General features: G+C 43.6%; 2 protein-coding genes across 5 annotated transcripts in view; one reads left to right on the top strand and one right to left on the bottom strand.

Annotated features, from left to right (window-relative positions):
* CCN6 (cellular communication network factor 6) overlaps positions 1 to 8,369 on the bottom strand; it is a 67,376-nt gene extending 59,007 nt beyond the window's left edge. The window contains exon 1 of the mRNA XM_057390119.1: positions 8,264 to 8,369. Within this exon, the coding sequence (XP_057246102.1) occupies positions 8,264 to 8,369 (106 nt within the window). The remainder of the gene's footprint in view (positions 1 to 8,263) is intronic.
* A 998-nt stretch (positions 8,370 to 9,367) lies between these two features.
* Positions 9,368 to 20,813, top strand: part of FYN (FYN proto-oncogene, Src family tyrosine kinase) — a 136,308-nt gene continuing 124,862 nt past the window's right edge. For 2 of the 4 annotated variants that reach the window (XM_057390195.1, XM_057390198.1), the window contains exon 1: positions 9,368 to 9,483. The gene's annotated coding sequence lies outside the window, so the exon portion shown is untranslated. The remainder of the gene's footprint in view (positions 9,484 to 20,813) is intronic. The other 2 variants (XM_057390194.1, XM_057390197.1) reach the window with 2 other exon arrangements.

Genomic DNA, 20,813 nt, shown 5'->3' with positions numbered 1-20,813 from the left:
TTGAGTCTCTCCTATCCTGGTTCATCTGCTGTACTTTCCTGACAGAAAATTACGTCAGTTATGTATATTTAATTCCTTCTTTTTGTTGTGTACCTCAAAATTGTACCATTGCAGATTCAGCATCATGGAGAGTCACAAGCAATAACTCTTGAAAATCTCTCTGGTGATTTAGCATCATTTCCTACTTCAGTTGCTTTACATCCTCAAACTTAATGATGAAACAACTCATATCAAACATGATTCCTAGACATTTCTTCTTCCTTTGGGTGACTCTTGGTTCTGTGGTGACAATGAACTCAGTCCAAAAGCTACCACTTRTCTTCAGCTGTAGGAATTGGTACTSCAAAMTACAACTCACTAGCAGKGCATAGTGTTGTTGCCTTTACAGTCACACTGCCTTATTTTRGGACAGGATAAATGATTATCTGTTTTCTGGTGGTGTGTAATGGTTATATGTGGTAACCATGTCTATGCTGGGTTTTTTTCTTTTTTCACAATTCAGCAGCTGCCTGATGGTGGGAAAATAGTATAAATAATGTCTGCTAGCTTAAAAAACTGAGATGAGAGCCATTTAGAAATTATCTTTAAATGCAGCTTTGTTGCTTTTACCTCTTTGGCACATAATCCGAACGAAGCCAGCAAACACATGTGAATGACATGGCAGAAAAGCACATTTTACTGTGGTTACAGTCAAATTTTATTCCACTCACTGAACTCTCTCAAATCAAGCTGTGGCCAGCAAAAAGATTGTGAGATACATGCTGCTCCCAGGAGATCCAGCYAATCCTACTCCTGTTGTTGACAGGGATTACTCACTTCTTCTGCAGATAGGATCCTAAATGCTGCTGCCAAGTTTCTTTATCCAGATGAGGTCCCTAATCTTGCAGAGGAGCCATGTGACTTACCTGAGTGCTTTTAACAATACCTCTGTTTGCCATGAAGCACTGGGAATCACCCTGCTTCTCCAAAGCACGTAATCCTCATCCAGGAAGGTATTTAGTCATGAACTCCAGCAGTCTGCAGATGTGTAAGCTTGTCCAGCTGAGGTGCTTGCTGTGCTTTTCCTCATCCAGTCACAGCATGGGGAAAGTGGAAGCACACTTACATACATGCTTCAATGACACCTGAAAAGCACTTTTGGGAAAAGGGAGTTTGATTCCCAGCCAACTCTGCTTAGTTCTCAAATGAAATAAACACTGAAGTGAAGTGAGGCATGGGAATCTGAAAAGAAAGAACATCCTGTTGTTCCTCGTGGGAAAAGTGTGTAAGAGGAGGGTGCAGCAAAACACTCATGCACGGAGTCATCATGAACTGCGTAACAAAAGATGCTTGGTACAGTCATTCACACAGTGACAGCCACCACCTTACCTTCAAGGGAYTCAGAATAATGATGGCAACTTGAATTTTATCCCATCCTACCACCATTACAGTGCTTTGGTTGACTGAGTTTTTCTCTCAAACAAGGCTGAAATCTTATTGCTTCACATATTCACTACCACCGTACTGCTTCTTTTGCATTTGATTTCCTGAGGGTTTGCTGATTTTTTTTTTCTGTGTTTTTTTTTGTTTTGTTTTGGTTTGGTTTTTTTTTTGTTTGCATCATGGAGTTTGATTTCAGGACAGTTTTTTTGATGCTGTCTTGTCTTCATATCATGAGGGTTTCTGAGGTTTATAGAATCATTTCTGTTTCCATGCCTTTGCATTACATTAATAATACGTGTCTGCAAAATGGGCTCTTGGTTTCACTTCCTGACTGCTTGGGAATGATACTTTGTATTTTTTCTTTTATCAGTACATTTAATCTCAATTACTTCTCTTTTCATGAGTACTGTACACAAAATCTTTGTGCAGGGATACTTTTATTACTCCTCAGATTATTAATTTTTCCCTTTTAATTTTGTTTGTCTAGATTTTACCTCTGTGTATTTGGGTTTTGCATTCATACGAGCACATTTTTGTGCTTTCTCTCTTTTGCTAGTGGACTAACAATTCTGGGTCTGTTTCATCTTAAATCTTGCATTTACACAGGAAAACACTCCTTACCCTTGCATACAKCTCCAGCTTTTGGAGGCTCATTGAGGGAAAAATCTCATATTTATGTACTTTAAGATTTGATAATCACAGGAATTTTGAACAGTTCAGTGAGATGGTCATCTGTCCTAGAAGGAGAAGATACTCTTTTTGAGTAGAAACAGAAAGTTTTTAGTTCTTCACTTGGACACTCACCAGCTTAGTGCTGGTGCATCTCTGTGGCACGCATCTCAGAGAGCTGTGCAGACACTTTTATTTTGTTCCTCTTTCTGCCTGGCTTCACCACATCCTGTATCTGTTTTCCAGGGCAGCTAGGGAATGCCCAAATGATGAGCACAGTCATCTGCATACAGGCAGCCATGGCATAGTGCCATGATTATTGGTTTTTCTTCAGCTGAAGGATCCAGAATTCATCCCCAATGACAGATGCAATTGCAATTGCCAARCARTARAGGCTCCCAGTTACAAAATAAGCCRATGAGGGCACAGGTTCACTTTGACATTGCCGATGAAATAGTCGGTTCAAAATACKACAAGAGGTGAGAAYGATGTAAAAGGAGGGCAGTGCAGCTGCAGCTCCACAACAGCATTGTGTGGTGCTGCCGGTGTGATGACAGCAAGGTGATGGCTGCTTTGTGGGAGGTTGGCTCTCAATCCCAGGCTTTGCAGGTGCCAGCAGACACGGTGAGGGTAAAGAGCACGGTGAGCACTGGATGGCTTGGATGTGTTTTCCTTGGAGATAACACCAGYGGAAGAGGCTCGGATTAATAAGCTGAAAGCAAATGCAAATCCTATTAATGCTTACTTGGAATCCGGACCATAAGTCAGCATCTCATTAGAAAGAGGGTTACTGTGAGTAAAACAGGGTGTCAAGGCTGCTGGTGTGTGATGGAACAAACAGACGGGGCACTAGAGAGAAGACAGCCCCTATGAGMATGAGTAGAAAGGGGCAGATTTGGGAAAGAAGGCATGTAAGACGAACTGTGAGAAGCTGGGCCCCTACCCCAAACTGCAGGGACACCCAGCAGTGCTCCACTGCCAGCAGATAGACCAGGAAACTCGCTGCTGAGATGAGCACTTTGTACCTTCCAAATAATGTCCCAGGCAGACAAGGACAGTCCACTGCTTCTGAGTGGTAACTCTGATAACTCCAAAGCCTCCAAGAGGAGAAGTGCAGGAAACCAAAGGCCTCTCCCAACCCTCTAACGAGCTCATCACCATGTGTCTTTGCTAACACATGGAATTAGTGTACTTCCAGCTGACAGATCTCTGGATTATTGTACCATTAGGAAAAAGAAAAAACAAAACAAAAAAAGCAAACTGGGAAATCACATCCAAAAATAGATTAAACGAACACGAGAAGTGGAAGGTCAAGAGTTCAACAGTTGGGTAGTGCCAGAACTGGGACAGTTTACATAACCTTGCTGTAGCCTCCCTGAGTGGATGCAGCAGTTAGTCACAGGAACATGGATCTTTTTTTGAGAGGATCCTGACTCATTTGGTGAYGTAATGGCCAAAAGGATCAGAGAGAGAAATAGAAATATTCCTCTCCTCTCATTCAGGAGGTGGCACTGTGCGGAAATTCAGTCCCACAATGCAAAGAATATTACTAATTTTCTTCATGAACTTCTGCAGTACAGCCTGCCCAGAATATTTATAATTCTTTACAAATACTAATTAATCTTCAGGCTGCACAAGTAAGAAGAAATTTTTATCCCTATTTTATATGTTGGGGATGGAAGCACTACAGTCAAAATATTCCCTCAGATAATCTGAGTATCCTCATGGAACCAGTTTTTCTTTAGCACCTGCTGACATTTTAGACCCGAAGATTGCTATGATAGTTCTGTTACARTGTGGCTTGGAGACAAACAATGGCAGACAAGAAACTGTTTACTTACTTTTTTTTTGGCATTTGGAGGTAATTCTTTGAAAAGTGTATACTTCTGGGAATCACAAAGCCCTGTGTGGACCTATTTCTTGGAAATACATCTGCAATTCATCAGTGCATCTACTGTGGTGCCGGTCCCTACAAGTAAATGAAGAAAGCAATATTTAAGAATAAACCTGGGCTTTATTCTACCGTAGGAAGCYAGCCTTCCCAGCATTCCTCTGATGCTCAGCAGAGGGCTAATGCTGACAGCAGAGGGAGGACAGTGACACATCTTTAAGTATATTATCTGTTCTTCAYTTCTACAAAATTATGTGATGTAATATACACACTGCCTCCTGTATCTTTGAAAATATATTATCCCAAAAAGACAATTGCTATCTTCTTTGGCTGGATTATAAATGCGACCAATTACTGTTATCCCCAGTGTTCTCATCCCACAGGCTCCTCACTGCCATTTAAAAAATATTTTTGCTGAAAGTCAATACATTTTACTACTTTTCATAGAGATTTTAAAATATTTATTTGAGCGCGCAAAATAAAAGTAAGAAATTTTTCTCTGACTTGAGTAGGATGTGACTTCTAATAAATCTGGAAGTTATGAAAAATATCTTTAATATTTTTATGTTATTTCTGGATTTCCTAAGGTTGTCCTGTGTGTGTGTGTTTTTCCCCATGTCCATATGTAGCCACAGAAAGTGCAGACACATCTGGAGTTTATAAACAAAGAAATTTAACTTTTAGAAAATACGTGATTTCATTTGGAGATGCTACAGTTACAGTTTAACACCTGCTTTGCTGGTTTTGGAAAACCTCTATGTAGTCTGGGGAAAGACCTCTTCCAATTTTTATTTTAGGGTTGGTCTAAGGCAGTGAGAAAAGTAARCTTGTATGAATATATATGCTTGAGATTAGACCCTCTAAAACAACAAGGAAGGCCTCTTCTGTTTATTCCTTAAAGATAYAAGGTGATGATGTTTCTTCTGTCTATTTGCTCCCACAAATCATCTAATACTGAAAAGGCAAAGTGCTCTTTTYCTATCCCTTCCTTCAGCTTTTGTGTATTAGTGTGACTATTGCTGATGAGCAGGATGAGGAGYTCAGCTCAAACCTTCCCTTCTGCTTCCAGGCTGCTGTTCACACCTCAAAGATGTTGTCCCCAGAGGGACAGCCCTGCCACCTCAGCATTCCCATGTTACTCACAAGTAATCACCTGTGACTCAGCAAGAACCATTTAGCACTCTCCAGTTGAAGCACCTCCTGAAAATAAAGTGGGATGTTTGAGGCAAATACTGTCAGCTTCCTAAAATACTGTAGGCAAGTTCAGATCTCTTCCCCCGTATAAGAGCCCCCCCAACTACTCTGTAATTATTTATAATATGCTATACATGACAGGCTGGTAAAATACACCCAGCGAAAACCAAACTGAATGGAAGTGTTGCCAAGTTAGCAATGTAAAAAGGGAGGAAGGATAAGACAGAAGATAAAATGGTGAAGCAGATTACCARCCTATCATTCTGTGATAGTGTACTGGCTTCAGCAAAGAATTTGAGCACAACATTTGTTTATCCCTATGAAAGGTAATCTCAATTGTAACATTTGTGATTAAAAAAAAAAACAAACAGAAAAAAAGAAGACACTGTAAAATTTAACACTCCAGGAATCTTTTAAAATCTCCTTGGAATCTGACCTTAAAAAATTATGGCTCAGAAGAATCCAGCAAAGAATTCTGATGCATTTTTCTGAGAGTCAGCCTAGTTTTGCCAAGAGTGGATTGACACAACCAAGGAAATTGAACTGATGTCCTGCCCTGTTCTACAAAAGAGCTGCCTTTACAGCTCCTTGCTATCACAACTCTGACCATCTTTTGCTTCTCAAAATGCTACCTTTCATTRCAAACTGTGAATATTATTTATTCAGCATACATTAATGATACCTGTCACTTATTTCTTCTCCATAGACAAGTCCAAAAGACACTCATGTCATTTGCTGACTGCTACACCTAATTTCCTGATGACAAACTATAATACTAATAAATTCTAATCAGGCTCTGTAATTTTCTGTAAACATTGCTGTGAAAAGCCATGTATAAGAAGATAGGAGCAGAGAATAGGARGGAGAGGGGAAAATCTTGACACCACATCATTTAGCACATGTGACTGCAAAATTAGGGTTTTGACAGTATTTCCATGAAAATGACTAAAGAAGAAGCATCTTAGCAGACATAATTCCAAGGTTTTAATAAATAAGTGTTTTTAAACTGAGGTTGGAGAAAGAAGAAAGTAGTTTGGCATGAAGAGGAAGGCCACAAAGATGAAGGTGAGAGAAAACAGTGTCATGGACTTAAGACTGAGATATTTAGAAAAGCTGAGAGAATAAGAGCAGAGCATAAAGAACTGCTCCTKTGTTATGTAGGTAAATTCAATTATTTCTTCTGTTTAACCAGGAGAGTGTCGGTCAGAGTTTCTGGGTGGTTCCTGAAGGCAAATATCAATACAGTCAAACCATGGTGTTGGGCACTGAAGAACAAGACTTGTGTGAGGAGGAGCCACTGTGGGAACACGTGGGCTCGACTCATCAGAGGGAACACTCCAGCACGTCTCACCTGTGCCACGGGGGCTGCGGGAGCTCACAGCAGCTCTGCTGCCCTTTGTGATCCTGAGGAAATTCCAGATGCCCTGAAGGGAAAACGCAAGACTCCTTCCTATGCTTCCCATGCAGCTGCCAACACTTGATTCCTGGCTCTACACCTTGCTCCTCTTCAGGGACACCAGCTCAGAGTCAGACTTTCTAYGACATGCTGCTGAGCCAGTTTGTCTGCCCAGGCTTAGAGCAGTTCTGTGGCTGCTGTGTGATATTGTTTTGGTCTGCTTTCATTGAYTAGTTGGTTATTTTCTGGATTGGCTCAAAAGAAGACTGTCAAGCAGGTTTTTGTGTGTGTGTTTTTTTTTTTTTTAAATTCACAAATGCAAGAGCATTCAAATTTTGGACAAAGATTCTTTATTAACACTTTAATTCACAAATGCAAGAGCATTCAAATTTTGGACAAAGATTCTTTATTAACACTTTTTTGATTATAAAATTAAGTGCATTTCTTTCCTCTCCCTTTTGCAGAAATCAGGTTGTTTGATTAATTTCCAAGATGCTTAAGATCCCCAAGAAACCTCTATTTACTTGTGGGGAGGCAAGATTATGTATAAACCTATAAAAAAGGTAAACAAGAAATGCAAATATGCCCCTTTTCCTAGAACCACGTGCTGGCTTCTGCTGAGGAGCATGGCATATTAAGACACCATTTTCAGTCCTGAGTCTCCGAGCTGGAAGTTCATAAATCTGCCCCCAAACTGGGCAGCAGCTCTGTTCTGCACAAACTGGCACCTGCTGCCTGCTGCTGGACCAGTGGCTGCAGCCTGAGCTCCTCAAAGYCTACAGGAGCAGGGTCCCAATCAGTGTTTCTGGACAGAAATAATCAGACCTCTGCACCAAGCTGCAGTTTTCATCCAACAGGAGGAAAATCAAAAKTTGGGTTTTCAATTGATCTACACATTTCTACTTTTCTACACATCTCTACTTTTATGTGGGAAAATAAATTGTTAAAAACGTCCATCTGCATAGAAGGATTAAGATGGAAACTAAAAATGAGCTACCTGGGAGCCTGAAAAACTTGTTCCTTTGTACATCTACAATCAGGTTTAAAATGAGAAGTGACACACATGACATCTTATTTCGGAATTTCCCATCTTCTCCAAATTCTTTGAACTTGTGGAACGAACTCTGGTCCTGAAATGTAATGATCAAGAGTCACTTGCACACAACCTACACAGTCGCCTAGACAGAGAAGTGAAACCCTTTTTCGCTCTGAACACTCAGCTGTAGACATTCTGATAAGAAACAAGTTTATATTTGAATTTGTAAAGCTGTAATTTCATCAGGAAATCAAATTGTCAAGATGACATGATTCTCTGGTTAAATACCAGCATACAAAAATGAAATCTAGGGAGGAGAAGTGAGAGAGAAATGTAAACCTCATTTATTGAAAACTTGTGTTATAGTTCTCTTTGCTGTTTCAACATACTTAATTAWGTTTCTCTCCCTCTGCATTTGTATTTTGTCTGCCCTGTTCTTGTTTTAGTCCAAACTACAATTTCTTCAGTCCTAAGGCAAAAGAGCTTTCCAAACCTAGGAGACAAATGACAGGGAGATGTGCCAATCTGTCTATGGGAGCACTCCAGGTCACAGACAGGGCTGTGCTGGGGAGAGGACCTGAAGCTGGAGCATGMGGTGCTTTCAGTGGGCGTTGGACGGGGATGCAACACCTTGAGAAATGCTGGGAGAATTTACGGCGTTGCTGAGAATCCGGAGGGAACAAGGTGTACAGAGAACTTTTCCAATCACCCGTCTGTGGAGCAGAGTGCCCGGTGACGGGAGGACAGCGCAGGCTGCACATCTTTGAACACGGCAAAGGTGACCAGCCGCGCTGCGGGGACAGCAGGTACACCCCTGAAAGACAAGCACCGCGGGGCTGACACTCCTCACAACACTGCTGGCTGAAATACTCCGCGATTAAATGTGGAAAATGGAAAAAAAAAATAATAACTCTGGAAAATCTCCGCGTATTTCATTACCGTCGGTGCCTTATCAGCCACTCTTGCCAAATTCAAGAATTAGGGATAAAAAAATCGTAATAGTAAAACAAGACGTCGTCTTTCACAAAGACGCATAATCTTCTTAGGATTGTTCTTCCATTCATCGGGGATGTTGAGACGTTCAGCTCACTCCTCCCGCCTCCCGAGGCGCCCCAGCGGGGCGCGGAGCATCGCGAACMGCTCAGGCGCTGGCAGCTGCCGGCCGCGACCCCCGACACGGAGCGGCCATCTCTCCTTCCTTCTTCCCTCCTCTTGGCCCCCGGTTTCCCTTCCCGGCCGTGCCGGGATCGGGAATGGCTCCCTCACGGCCGTGCCGGTCGCCCGAAGCGGCGGCCGCTGCCCGGGGGCGTCTGTGGGCGCTGCCCGCCCGCGGCCGCACGCCCCGCCTCCCCCCAAACTCACCAATCAGAGCGGCGGSGGCTGMGGGMCGCGCTYCRCCATTGGCCGSCGGCGCTGTCAGTCAGGGCCGCCCCCGCGGAGGGGCGAGGCGGGCGGGGGGGYGGCTGCCGGCTCCGGGCGGGCGAGCGGGGCCGGGCGGCGGCGGCGCTGCGGTTGCGCCATCTGTCAGGAGCCCCGGTGGGAGGGAGCGCCCGAGCCGCGCTCGCCCGGGCGGAGCGGAGGCGAGAAGGCGGCGGCGGCGGCAGCAGCGCGGAGAGCCCGTGCGAGCTCATCCCTGCCCAGGCTGCGGCTGTGCCGCCGCACGGAGTCGCCGCCTCCGCGCCCGGCCGCGGCTCGGCGCAGCGCGTCCGCCCCGGGGAGAGGCAGCGGCGCCCGGAGCGGCGCCCCTCGCTGCGGGCGGGCGGGCGGGGGCAGCCGGCGGGGGAGCGGAGCGAGGAGGATGCGAGTGCGGCGGCGCCGCCCCGGCCCCGCGCTGCGCTGAGCTGAGAGGAGCCGAGCCGAGCTGAGCCGCCTCAGGTAACGGAGGGGCCGGAGCCCGCCCGGGGCCAACGGGGGCGGAGGGATGCGCGGATGGATGGATAGATGGATGGATAGATGCTGTGGCSGGTCTGTTTCCTTTGTGCGCCCGAGCGGTGATGGGGTGCGGGGGCTCCCGGCGAGGGGAGGCGGCCGCGCTGCTGCGGGTCTCCCCCACGCAYGCACACGCGGACCCCGTGCCCGCCTCCCCCACCGGGACCGCGGCCGCAGCGCGGGGAGGGCCGGGGGCAGCGCCGGTGACCGCCTGTGCGCGGCCCCTGCGTGCCCGGGGGTCGCCCGTGTCGGTGTCCCCCGCCCCCGCGGACGCCGGCCGGGGAGAGGGGAGGGGGCGCAGCACAGGGACGTATTTGTTGTCGTCGAACTGCGAAAAAGGGGAGGGGGGAAATAAATAAAAAGACCTTCTCTCCCTCTGAAATAAATCGTATAGGATTTGCGCGTCTGTGACAAAGGCCTCTTTCAGGGAAGAAAGAAGGGACGCACAAAATGCCCAAGGGTGGTAGGATGTGAAAAGAGGCTTGTTTCTTGTCTCTCCCCTAGAGCCTCTCTGTTCCTTCCCAGATGAGGCCGCTGATCCGGTGCCAGTTCCTTTTCAGCTACATTTTAGATTAGGGAGAGATACCAAACGCCACACCATGGGTGCCAGCGTTTTGCTGCGTCTGCAGAGCCACAGTGTACGTGTCTCCTGACCTCCTTAATAACGCTCTGTCTGGCCTCTGCTTCCTCGGGATCTCGCCCRATTTCTGCTCTGTGTGGATTCTGCGTGTGCGTGAGCTCTGGGAGAGGGAAGGGKGTCACTTTGTGGGAACAAGACCATGATACCGTGGTCCGTTCAGCAGTAACGGGGAGGGCAGGGCTGAGAAGGTGCTGGAGGAGAAGGTTTGGGCTGAGTGGAAAGCAACCCTCTGCRGTTGCTCATCAATCACTCTGATACGCTCTGATTCTTAAAATGCTAAATAACGAGTGGCCAGGGCGGACCGGGTTTTTGAAATGCGTGCACAAGACTGGGAACGCCTTTGAGACCTTGTCATTTTCCTCCTTGTATACAACCTCCTTAACTCCCACATCCTTCCTTCCACCATTCCTGCAGCTGTAACACTTTCCAGGATCTCCTTCCCACACCCCTTTTTTTTTTCTTTTCTTTTGTTTTTGTCTTGATGTTTTTTTTTTAACTAGCGTTCTGGAAGCTGAGAGCAGTTGCAGGTGAAGATCCGTTTGTTTATATGCTGGTGGAGGAAGTGTTTTCATTAGGGTTGACTTGTCTGGTCTCCCGTGAGGAGGAACAGTAAGCTAAAGGGACACTGTCAACTTGAAATCCAGAGAATGTGCATGATGAATGGAGAGCTGTGTCCAATATTACACCCACCGTTGAGCTCCCTGCTGGAGATCTGTGGTTTTTATAAGCCTGTCTCCTGACTGTGTGGGTTTGTCATGCAGTGAAGGAGTAAAAACACACTTCAAACAAAGTTCTGTTAAGTGAACAAAGGCGTGCAGAAGAAAAATACCAGAGTGGGAAGGGAGGGAAGGCAGCATCTCCAGTTTCTCAGTTACATCCATTGTAGCCACTGCTTGATCCAGTGGGAAACTGGAGGGGCGATAGTTCATTTTTACAGTTGCACATTCATTTAGTAYCAGTAAAGTGGAAAGGTTGTTACCTTTGCCCCAGTGATACAGGAGTTTTCAGCACCTTGATTTGTGTGCTCAGAAAACTAATAGCGTTTGATGAATATTAGTAGGTCAGTGTCTTTTTACAATATAAGAACAATTTTAAGAATGATATCTCTTGTGAAAAAGACATTGGGTTTCTTCTTAAGTCCTTTTTACCCCATAAAGCTGCACTTCTGACGAAAAAGAGAAAGATTACCTAATTAATGCTTTAGAAATTTGTATTTTGTTGATAGTTGGCTGAAGATTTGTTGAAATGTTCAGATGCTTCTTAGAGGGTGCCTGTAAGCATCCTTCTTCTCCACCTCCAACAAATTACTTCCTCATCTGAGTGGCTTGTCTTTGGCARAAGAAGCAATTTTCAGTATGAAGTTGTCTGATGGTAGGCCASTGGCTGTGGTGCTTTGTGGTTTATGCTTCAGGCATGTTGTTTCAGAAATTCTGTGTTGCCTGCTGGTGAAGGATAATAGTGGTATGAAATACCAGTTATGTACAAAATCCTGAACAGCCTTCTCTCAAAGTTATTTTGACGTTGAGTAAAAACATCTTTTCAGTCAGGGGACAAACAACTTCTGCATATGGGAATGGCAGTCAGTGTAAGCCTGAAGTGAAGAAGGTGGTATGGAGAAGTTGCTTATTAAGCATTTTTGCAAGTGTCTTTAAAAGTTAGAACCCATTGATAAATTTGTAATTCATATGAGTAAGAAAAAACATTGCTGAGGAACTAGTTATTTCTACTACTATAATCTACTATGGTAGATTCCACAATACTTTTATGTGAATTACCTAAATGGTGTCATCTGAAATCCGTGAGTGGAGTCTGATAAGATGACGGCCTCTGTGGCCACTGGCCCTGTGKCTTAGCTGAATTAAGCTGAGTATACTCCTCTGGACATGGTATCATCTGCATTGGATATACAGTGTAATAAAATTGTAGCTAAGGTGAGTGAAAGCTGCCTAACACATTTGTGATGATTTAACACTGTAACAGGGTACATCTACAGTATCGTATATTGTATTGTGTTAAGGAAAGCTTAGAGCTGTTGGCTGTCTTATGCCCACTTACTTTTATTTAACCAGCACCTTCACTTTTCTGTCTTGCTGCATTAGCATGCCTTTACTTCAGGGAGAAAAAGAGTTAGAGGCGTGTATCTTCCCTTCACCCTCCTCTCTGAGGTGCACATTAATATTTGATTCGAACTTGTTCTGTAAAGTTCTGCTTAATTCAGTTTGGGCACTACTTTGACTGTATAATAATGGTGTTTGTTTGTGTCATGGACAGCACTTTGTAATTTGCTTTATGGGCAGGTCTGCTGCTGGCAGTGTGTATTGTCAAAGTGACCTTCCTTTCAGAGGGAGAAAACCAATCACTCCCGTCCCACTCCCATCCCTGCAGCTTCCRCAGAAGTGTCTTCACAGTAATTTTGACCCATTACTCCAAAAACAGGACTTGGACTGACAAATCTAGTTCACCCGAGCAGTCTCATTGAAATCCAGCAATTAAGGATCCCTTTGGTGACAAAAGGCCTGCAGATCTGTATTGTGCAAGTCAGCCTTTTACTTGAGGCAAAACCCACAAAAGGGTTTGTGGAGCACCCTGAGCTGTGATCCCTGGATCTCTCACTCCTGAGTGGGGGATGTGGCTGCTCACTGTGCCATGCTCATTGTGCACCTCAGAGCTGCATTCCCAGTGGCTGCTGTGGAGAGGGAAATGCTGCCAGGGACACCCAGTGCAAAGTGCCTCAGAAGGAGGTGAAACTCCAGGGCTGCATCTGCCTGCCTGCTGGGTGTCTCACTCAGTACCACGGTGGCTTAGGGTTAACTAGTAGACTTTAAAAACCCTAACCTGCTTTTGGTAAGTTATAATTTATATATTTAAAAAAAAAAAAAAAAAAACCAAAAAAAAAAACATACCAGAAAACAAGGAAAACACACCAAAAAATCAACCAACCAAAGAAAAACTCCCACAAAAAGTACCAAAACAAACAAACAAACAAACAAAAAAAACAAACAAAAAAAACCCACTCAAGTTTGTATTTCGGTAGACGACACACATGCAGGTGTAGAAGAATTGGGATTTCTAGCATTTGCATCCTGCCATGGGTTTTGCCCTTAGTGCTTGACTTCCAGACAGAGAAATGACAGGTGCAGATGAAACATGAAAGGTTGAAGCTGTTTGGGTAAATCCGAGAGTGTGTGACACTCGTTAAGGAGCGCGTTGCACTCCAGGGCAGTCTCACTTGTTAACTCAGGCAGTGCTGGGGTTTCAGGCAGAGGATTGCCTCCCTGTTTGAGGGTGGTCAAGTTAAACCTGTCTGTGGGAGGTGTCCTTGAGCCCTGAAACCAGAAACAGGCCTGACCTTACAGGAGTGGCAGCCAAGGAGAAGTACCCTGTTGCTGTCCTTACCACTGGCTGCAGGAAAACAGTGACATTTTGCAGACCTCTTTTGGAACTTTACTTCACTTGGAATGGGAACAAAGCTGAACACTATCACTGTTTTTACTGGGGGAGGTGAAAAATTGTATTACTTCAAGTCAAGCAAAACATGATGCCTCATCTTGCCTCTGACTGTTTTAAATGGTAAGTTGCTGTGAAAGCAAGGATTTCAGCTGAAAATACTGCCACCTGTTTGGAGCAAAATAAAACCTTTGACACCTTGACTTTTTACTGGAGTATAAAATCAGCAGCAGAGCTTTAGGGTGTGGATAGAACTAAATCATCTTGCAGAAAATGACTGTCCGATTTTTCCTGACCAGCTCTATTCTTGTATACCATTAATTTGAATGAATGTTTTTCATCTGAAAAAGCTATCAAAAAAGATAGCATGGCAGTATCAAGCCATTTGAATTAAATGGTCTGAGTTAAATCATTCTTTCAAGGGGGAAGAGGACAGCAAATTAATTTTAAACTTGCTGCCCTTCCCAAAATGCAGCTCCTTTTATCAAAGACATCCCAATCCAGTGGATCTGCTGACATTGTTTGTGATGAGTTGCCATAGGTAGAGGTTACCCCACATTTTCCATCCCAGGTTCTCCCGATTCAGAGAAGTCGTGCACCTCGGAAAGTTGCCCCTTCCACACTGTAATTTTCTAAAGTATCTGTGAGTAATAAGTTCTTCTTGCTTAAGGCAAAATCTTAAATTTTTAGAGCAAGTTTGTTGATGTTCATCATATCAAGATGTGGTTTAATGTGATGAACTCCACAAGGCAGCTGCGATGTGAGAATGTTTTGATGAGAACAGGGAAGGTCACCCCTCTGTRCTTACTTGTTTTACTCTATTTTGGTGGATTTTTTAGGAGACAGCAATGCATAGAGGCCTTTTCTAGCCTAGGGAAATTCTTTATTCCCTCCTGCTTTCGGTTCCCCGTGGCTACAACCAGAAAGGAGGGATGTTGAGAAGCAGCTGTGAGTGATGTGTTCAGTGCTCTGAAGTACARAGGAGCGCAGTCAGAGCTCCTCAGAGGAGCCACAGATACTTTTAATAGTATCGAATCCTGTGCTGGGAGCAGTTACYCTGCTCTCCCCAAAACAAAGGCACTATCGTCAACCAGCCCTGAACAAAAAGACTCCACCTCACATAGCTCACTTTGCTTCACAGYTCTTGGGGTGGCCTCTGAAAGATCTTCTGCTCATCCTCCAAGCTCCCTTGCAGCAGCTCTGGGAGCTCTAAAAGACAGATTAACATCTAAAGCTTTGGCTGTGTAAGGACGATTATAACCTGAAATTGAGACCTTGCACTTCAGACAAAATGTACTGTCACTGCTGAGGCTTCCAGAAATGCTTGAAAAAATATTGGTTTATTCACCAAAGTGTTGTTGCTCGCAGTGGTGAATTTGGAAAGYGTTTTGAAGCTGAAAGTGATGGTAATGGCAGCAGCACAATGTACCAAGAAGGGGAGAAACTGGGGTGGAGGGACAGGGAACAGACTGAGGGAAGAGCTGGCTGAAGCAGGCAGAGGAAGCTGCCCTTGAGTCTGTGTCTGTGATTCAGGACATTTGCTTCAACAGAAAAGAAGTGTTTGGCACCACTTTAACATGAAAATAACTCTTGTTTTAGTGATTTTGGGAGGAGTAAGGAGGAAACCTCAAATGATTGGCTTGGCTTGGATGAAATATCTTCTCTGTTTAAAATTGTCCTTTTCCTCTTGGCTCCAGTTTTCCTCTGTTAACAGATTTGACCAAAATAGTTCTGGAGCCTTTTTGGTATAGTCCAAGATGAAAGTATTTTTGCCAGATAATCTCAATCATGGCAGGTCTGAGTTTGCTGTATGAAGCTGTACAGAGAAGTTAAACAGGCTGTGAGAATGAAGATTAATATTAAATGCCCATTCAGGTTTGTGCTTTTTTTTAAGAAAACCTTTACCATTCCATGAGAGTTCTCTAATGGCCTGTCAGGTGATTCCTAGCATCATTTTTCATTACAATTTCTATTCTTTCACTAGTTGGGGGTGGGGAGGAGGTTGGGTTGGGTTTTTTTGTTTTGCTGGTTTTTAGCAAATAAACTTTAACATTCATTTGAAGGCCTTTTATTGTATTAATAAAGACCTTTCACCTTCCCTTGTTTTTTGAACAACCTKTGTGTGAGAGAGCACTTTGCGTAACGTTGATCTTTGACTTGCAGCTGTGTACCCTTACAAAAAAGACAGCTCTGAAGGTTTTCCTGGCATGGCTTTGGAATATCATGTATTTCCTATCTTGGCTCATTATAACAATGTACAGATAATTGTGTTGGGGTTTTGTTATTTTGTTTCTTTTTTTTAATAAGTATGTTGGGTTTTTTTCCCTTTATGCCTGACCTTTAAACCACAGAATTACTCTGGGGCTTATAGTTGAAGTTGATGCTGTTGCCCCAAATAATTGAGAAGAATTGTTGTTGGTAGGTTCAGAAGTTCTCCAAGCCAGAAGCCACCACAGTGGATGATGAAAGTGCTGGGCACATAGCTTAATCCCAAACCTGGTTGATTCCTAGAATTTAGCAGAGGACACAATCCCATACCTGCTCATTTCTCAGGGCTTAACAGAGAAGTCCAGCTGATAGCCCTGTTTGGAAGATGGTGATGATTGTGTCCTCCAGCCAGCTGCTTTCACCCCAGGGATAGGGGAAGAGAGCAGGTGTAAGTAAAAGCAACTCGCAAGCCCTTAAAAGAAAGGATATTAATTTATTCCTGGTACTGTTCTTCTTTATGGGCAGCCCCTCACTAGRAAGATATGATATATTTTTCCCAAGAGAAAAGAGCATCTCTAAGACTCAGAACGAAAACCTCTGTTGTCTAAGTARGGAATTAGACTGTTTCTTATCTTGAGTTACATGTAAATGCTCAGTGTTTGTTCTTGGTGGTGAGGTTAAGGGTGGAGGGCGTTTATTATGTYGAAGTTCATGACCTCTTGCATGTTTTTAGATCTCCCTGTGAGCAGGTCCTCTTGCATGCTGTCACTGTGTGCTAATAAAGTTTGAATTACGCAGAGGGAGCCCATATCCAGCGCGATTTTTGTTTAAAGACCAGCAAAAATGCCAGTTCTATCTGTTGCCTATCTGCCTCCCTGAAAACTCCTAAATTTCTTTCTGGGTTTCATCTGTGAGATAGCCAACAGATTATGAAATTTTTGGATGTTATCACTCTATGCATCATTTAAATTGGTGATTTCATCAAGAAACCCTCGGTCCCATTTCCAAATTAATTGAGAATGTTTTGCTGGTTTCTCTCTCTTCAGGAAGGAATAAAACTATTTAAAACTAATCTTCTAGACTAGCACAGTATCTGAAGTAATTCATAATTTTAATTTACAGTCTTTAGCTGAATATGCAGGCCTTTCTTTCCAAATATTAGATTCTCCAGGTATCTTTGAATGGTCAGTGATTTTTATAGTCATAAGAATTCATACTATGGGCTTGTGAAGAGAAATAGCTGTTGGATTTTTATTTTATTTTATTTTWTTTTAGTATCTCTTGTATTTTATTCAGAAAGGCTGAGGCATACTACCTTTAAAAGGAAAAAAAAAAGTGTTTAATGCAGCCCATTGTAATCATTGTTGAAAAACTCTGTAAGCCCATCAGCCTACAGCAGGGATAAGATCAGTGTGCAGGAGCTGACAAATTGAAGAGCCAGATTTAACTCTCAGGATACAGACTGTATGCTCTCAAAAAACCCCACACACAGCATTGCCTTCAATTTGTTTTGAACACCYCTCTAACAGTTTCCCTTTTGTAGGAAAAGCAGTGAGCCCAAAAATTTGGCTGAGAAGAGAGCTGCTGAATGTTGTGACCTTGTGGAAGAAACATCCCCTACACTGAAGGTCGGAAGTGACCTTTTGTGCACTGGGGGAGGTGGAAGACAAGCATTGACTGTCTTTCTTGCTTAGGGCAGCATTACTGACATGTTTAAAAACTGCAGAACTCCTTGTCCTAATGTTCAAGTGGGGCTGCCAAAAAGGAACAAATAGGGCTGCAGATAAAAGTGTGCAGGGAAGACTGTGTCCCTTCTCTTCAGTCATTGCAGGCAGGGTGGGGAGAGCATCACTTTGCACTGGTTCATGATTCGTCATTCACAGCAATTCACTGCTGGTTTTGCAAAAGGTTAAAAAACTTCTTTCATTAATGGACCTTTTTTTTTTTTTAAACCACTGACCATCAGTGTGATTCAGTGACTTCTTTAAGGGTGAGGTAACCTTGTCTCTGCTCCTGCTTGCATTTTCAGCAAATCTTAATTTAAATTCGTGAGGTTACRTTATTTGGGGTTGTTTTTTTCCCCCTCCCCACGCAACAGAGTTAGTTCTGCTTTGTGACATGTATAGATGAAGGYATCAAACGAGTCAGCCGAATTTTGCTTTTGTGGTCAGCTCCTCCATGATCTGTGAATTTCTATCTTGCAGAAGATATTTTTTTAGAGCTAGTGTGGCACAGCAGGACTGTGCTGAGAACAATCCGGGCCTGCACGTGGGCAGGAGTGCTTTGGTTTTATTTCCTCRGATGGAGCAAGTCTGGGACCCAAGATACGCCTGCACAGCACTGTGCCAAGGTGGGCAGAGGAGCTCTCAGTGAGATTCAGGGTAGACACAGCATCCCACAGGAGCACTGTGCTCATGTGCCTGCTTCCAGGAGCACCCCGATGTGCTTGTGTGCATGAGTGTATCTGTGTGGCAGCGTGTGGTGGTGTAGAACCTGTATTTAACTTCTTGACACAAAAAAGAAGAGACAAGAGAGCAATGACCAGAAAGAGTGGATTAATTAGAAGAATATTCGTTTTCATAGCATCAGACTACTCAAACTAGCTTTTGTTTTTAAAGTTACTGAACTTGAAAGAAATAATTTTTATTATTTTCTYTTTTTTTACATTATCTGCAGAAGAGGAGTGATTATGTTCCATAGGAGCTTCATCTATAACAGCTACCCACAAACATTAAGGTGGCACTGTGCAATGATATTATGCATTAGTGCTGTGACAGAGTGCAATTTTTAAAAGAAGGATGCATTCAAATTGCATCACCATGAAAACTGGAGAGCAATTTTTGATGAGTGAGGTCTTACCAAAGTAAACTGGTTCAGAGGGCTTGCAGCTCAAGTTTAATTTTGAAGCTGGAGTACGTTTCTATGAATTTCTTAGTGCCACTGGACCRTTGTTGACACTCTCTTTTGGAAGTGAAATATCACAGAAATATTAAGAAAATGCAGGTGTGAGCAGCTCTGCAAGGGAAATAAAATCTCTGCTGGTAATGTAGTTACCCCAGAGTGTGATAAGAATTTCTTCTATAATCAGCAGTGTGTTGCCAGTGTGAGGTACAATTTCTGAGAAAATATCTTGAAAATTGCAGTCAAACCACATCATGTAGATTTTCTTTATGATTGTTGGTATGGGAACTTGCTGAACCTTTTAAAATTGTGGTACATACGTAGCTTTGAACTCTTTCACATCATGCTTTAAAGAAGGGAGTAGGGGACAATGGGGAGAAACTCCTAATGTTGTTTAAAAGAATGATCACCTGTGGGTTTTTCACCTAATCATACTGCAAAAATTTATTTTCTGTAACTGATCTCTCTTTAGAGCTAACACACTTTTTTCTAGAAGTGCTTTCTAATAGTTCTTTCATTAAACTACTTTTTAATAGTCCTTCCAGCATCTCTGAGGTGAGCTCTAGGTTTGAAGGAAATGATCTCCCTGATCTCAGTAGTGGTAACTTCAAAGCCGGGGCCTCATCCAGACAGGTTTTGAGTCTCTCCCAGGACAGATTGAACAAACCCAGCTCTCCTCTCCATCTCCATCTCTCTCAGCTTTCACACATCAGGTGCTGCAGCAGCTTTGTGGACATCCACTGGACTCGCTCCAGTACGTCAGTCTTTCTTTTCCCAGGACTCCCCAAACCAGACCGAGTACTCCAGATGTGGTCGCACAAATGCTGCATAGAGAGGAATAATTACTTCCCTCCACCTGTCAGCTAATTAAATTGTTTATTTGGTGCCAGAGCATCAGTTGCTGCCAGTTATCTTAATTTTCCTCAAGCTGGAGCTGGTGGAAACTCTTCCTTGCAGGGGAGTACTTGTAGTCTTTGTCACCTCAAAAAGAGCTGGAGTAGAAATGGTCCTTTGCTTCGGTACCACGAAGGAGATGACCAATCCAGTGTTTGTGTACAGAAAACTGCAAAGGTTTTCCACTTCCTTCTAGTGAATTTTTGCACCAGACCTTCATACTTCATATTGCAGTATAATCTGAAGCAGTAAGGTTGTATCACATGTTTTGGTGAAATAGTGAGGAAAATGCATGGTAAACAGCATATGCAAAGAATATTGTGTGTATTCTGTTTGTTTTCCTGGCAGTGCTTTGGTTGTTAGCTCAGTTAGTTACCCCCATTTAAAGTTAATGTTTGGTAGCAAATATGAGGATTGAAATAAGAGTCTTGCCATCCAGGTGAGTCTCACAAGAGCTCGGGGACAGAAACTTGGACTTAAAATTTTATACCCAGAGTGTGTTTCTTGTCCACTAGATTTCCGAGGCTCTGTCATGATGAGTTGGGCTGTTATAGGTGATTGATGTACTACATGTGATTTGCTGTAGTTTGTGGTTTTTAAGGTCTAATCTTCCTACTCTATTTCCTGCACAAACACACACAAAATGAAAATTTCATGATTAGTGGTTTAAGTACTGAAATTAATATTTGCTTGAAAAAAACACAGAACAATTGGAGTACAAGATAAAAACCCAATCATCAGCAAACCCATGCATGTTAGACTTATCCTGCAGTTTTTGCTGCACACACTTCTAAGAGTGTGTGGCTCACATCACCTGGCTCGGAGGTCCAGTGTGGGAGATCAGCTGAGAGTAAATTTTATACTTGGCATGTGCCTGCTTTAATGTGTAATATATWAATGTTTAGGTTAGGAAATTCAAGCTTACAAATAGCTGTGGCAGGGTAAGTGTCTGAGGTGTTGAGTGCATGCTTTCTGCTGCTTGACTGGCTGTTGGTCAGGGASATGGCTGGGCTGAGCACTTGCTGTGCCTGGAGGATCTCCTGGGTATCACATCAGAGAAAAAGGAAGCCTTAACAGCCCACTGGTGTAAACGGAAGTGGTAGAGAGGTTTGAGCTGGGGAAGGTGGCCAAGGGAAGGGAAACGTCAGCCTGCTTTATTTTCTTTGCTTTTTTTTTTTTTTTTTTT

The sequence above is a fragment of the Malurus melanocephalus genome, unplaced genomic scaffold, assembly GCF_030028575.1.
Source record: "Malurus melanocephalus ecotype Western Australia unplaced genomic scaffold, MMel_1.1 scaffold_23, whole genome shotgun sequence".
Classification (NCBI taxonomy): Eukaryota; Metazoa; Chordata; class Aves; order Passeriformes; family Maluridae; genus Malurus; species Malurus melanocephalus.
The sequence above is the reverse complement of the archived record's forward strand: the minus strand, read 5'-3'. Positions and strand labels throughout refer to the sequence as shown.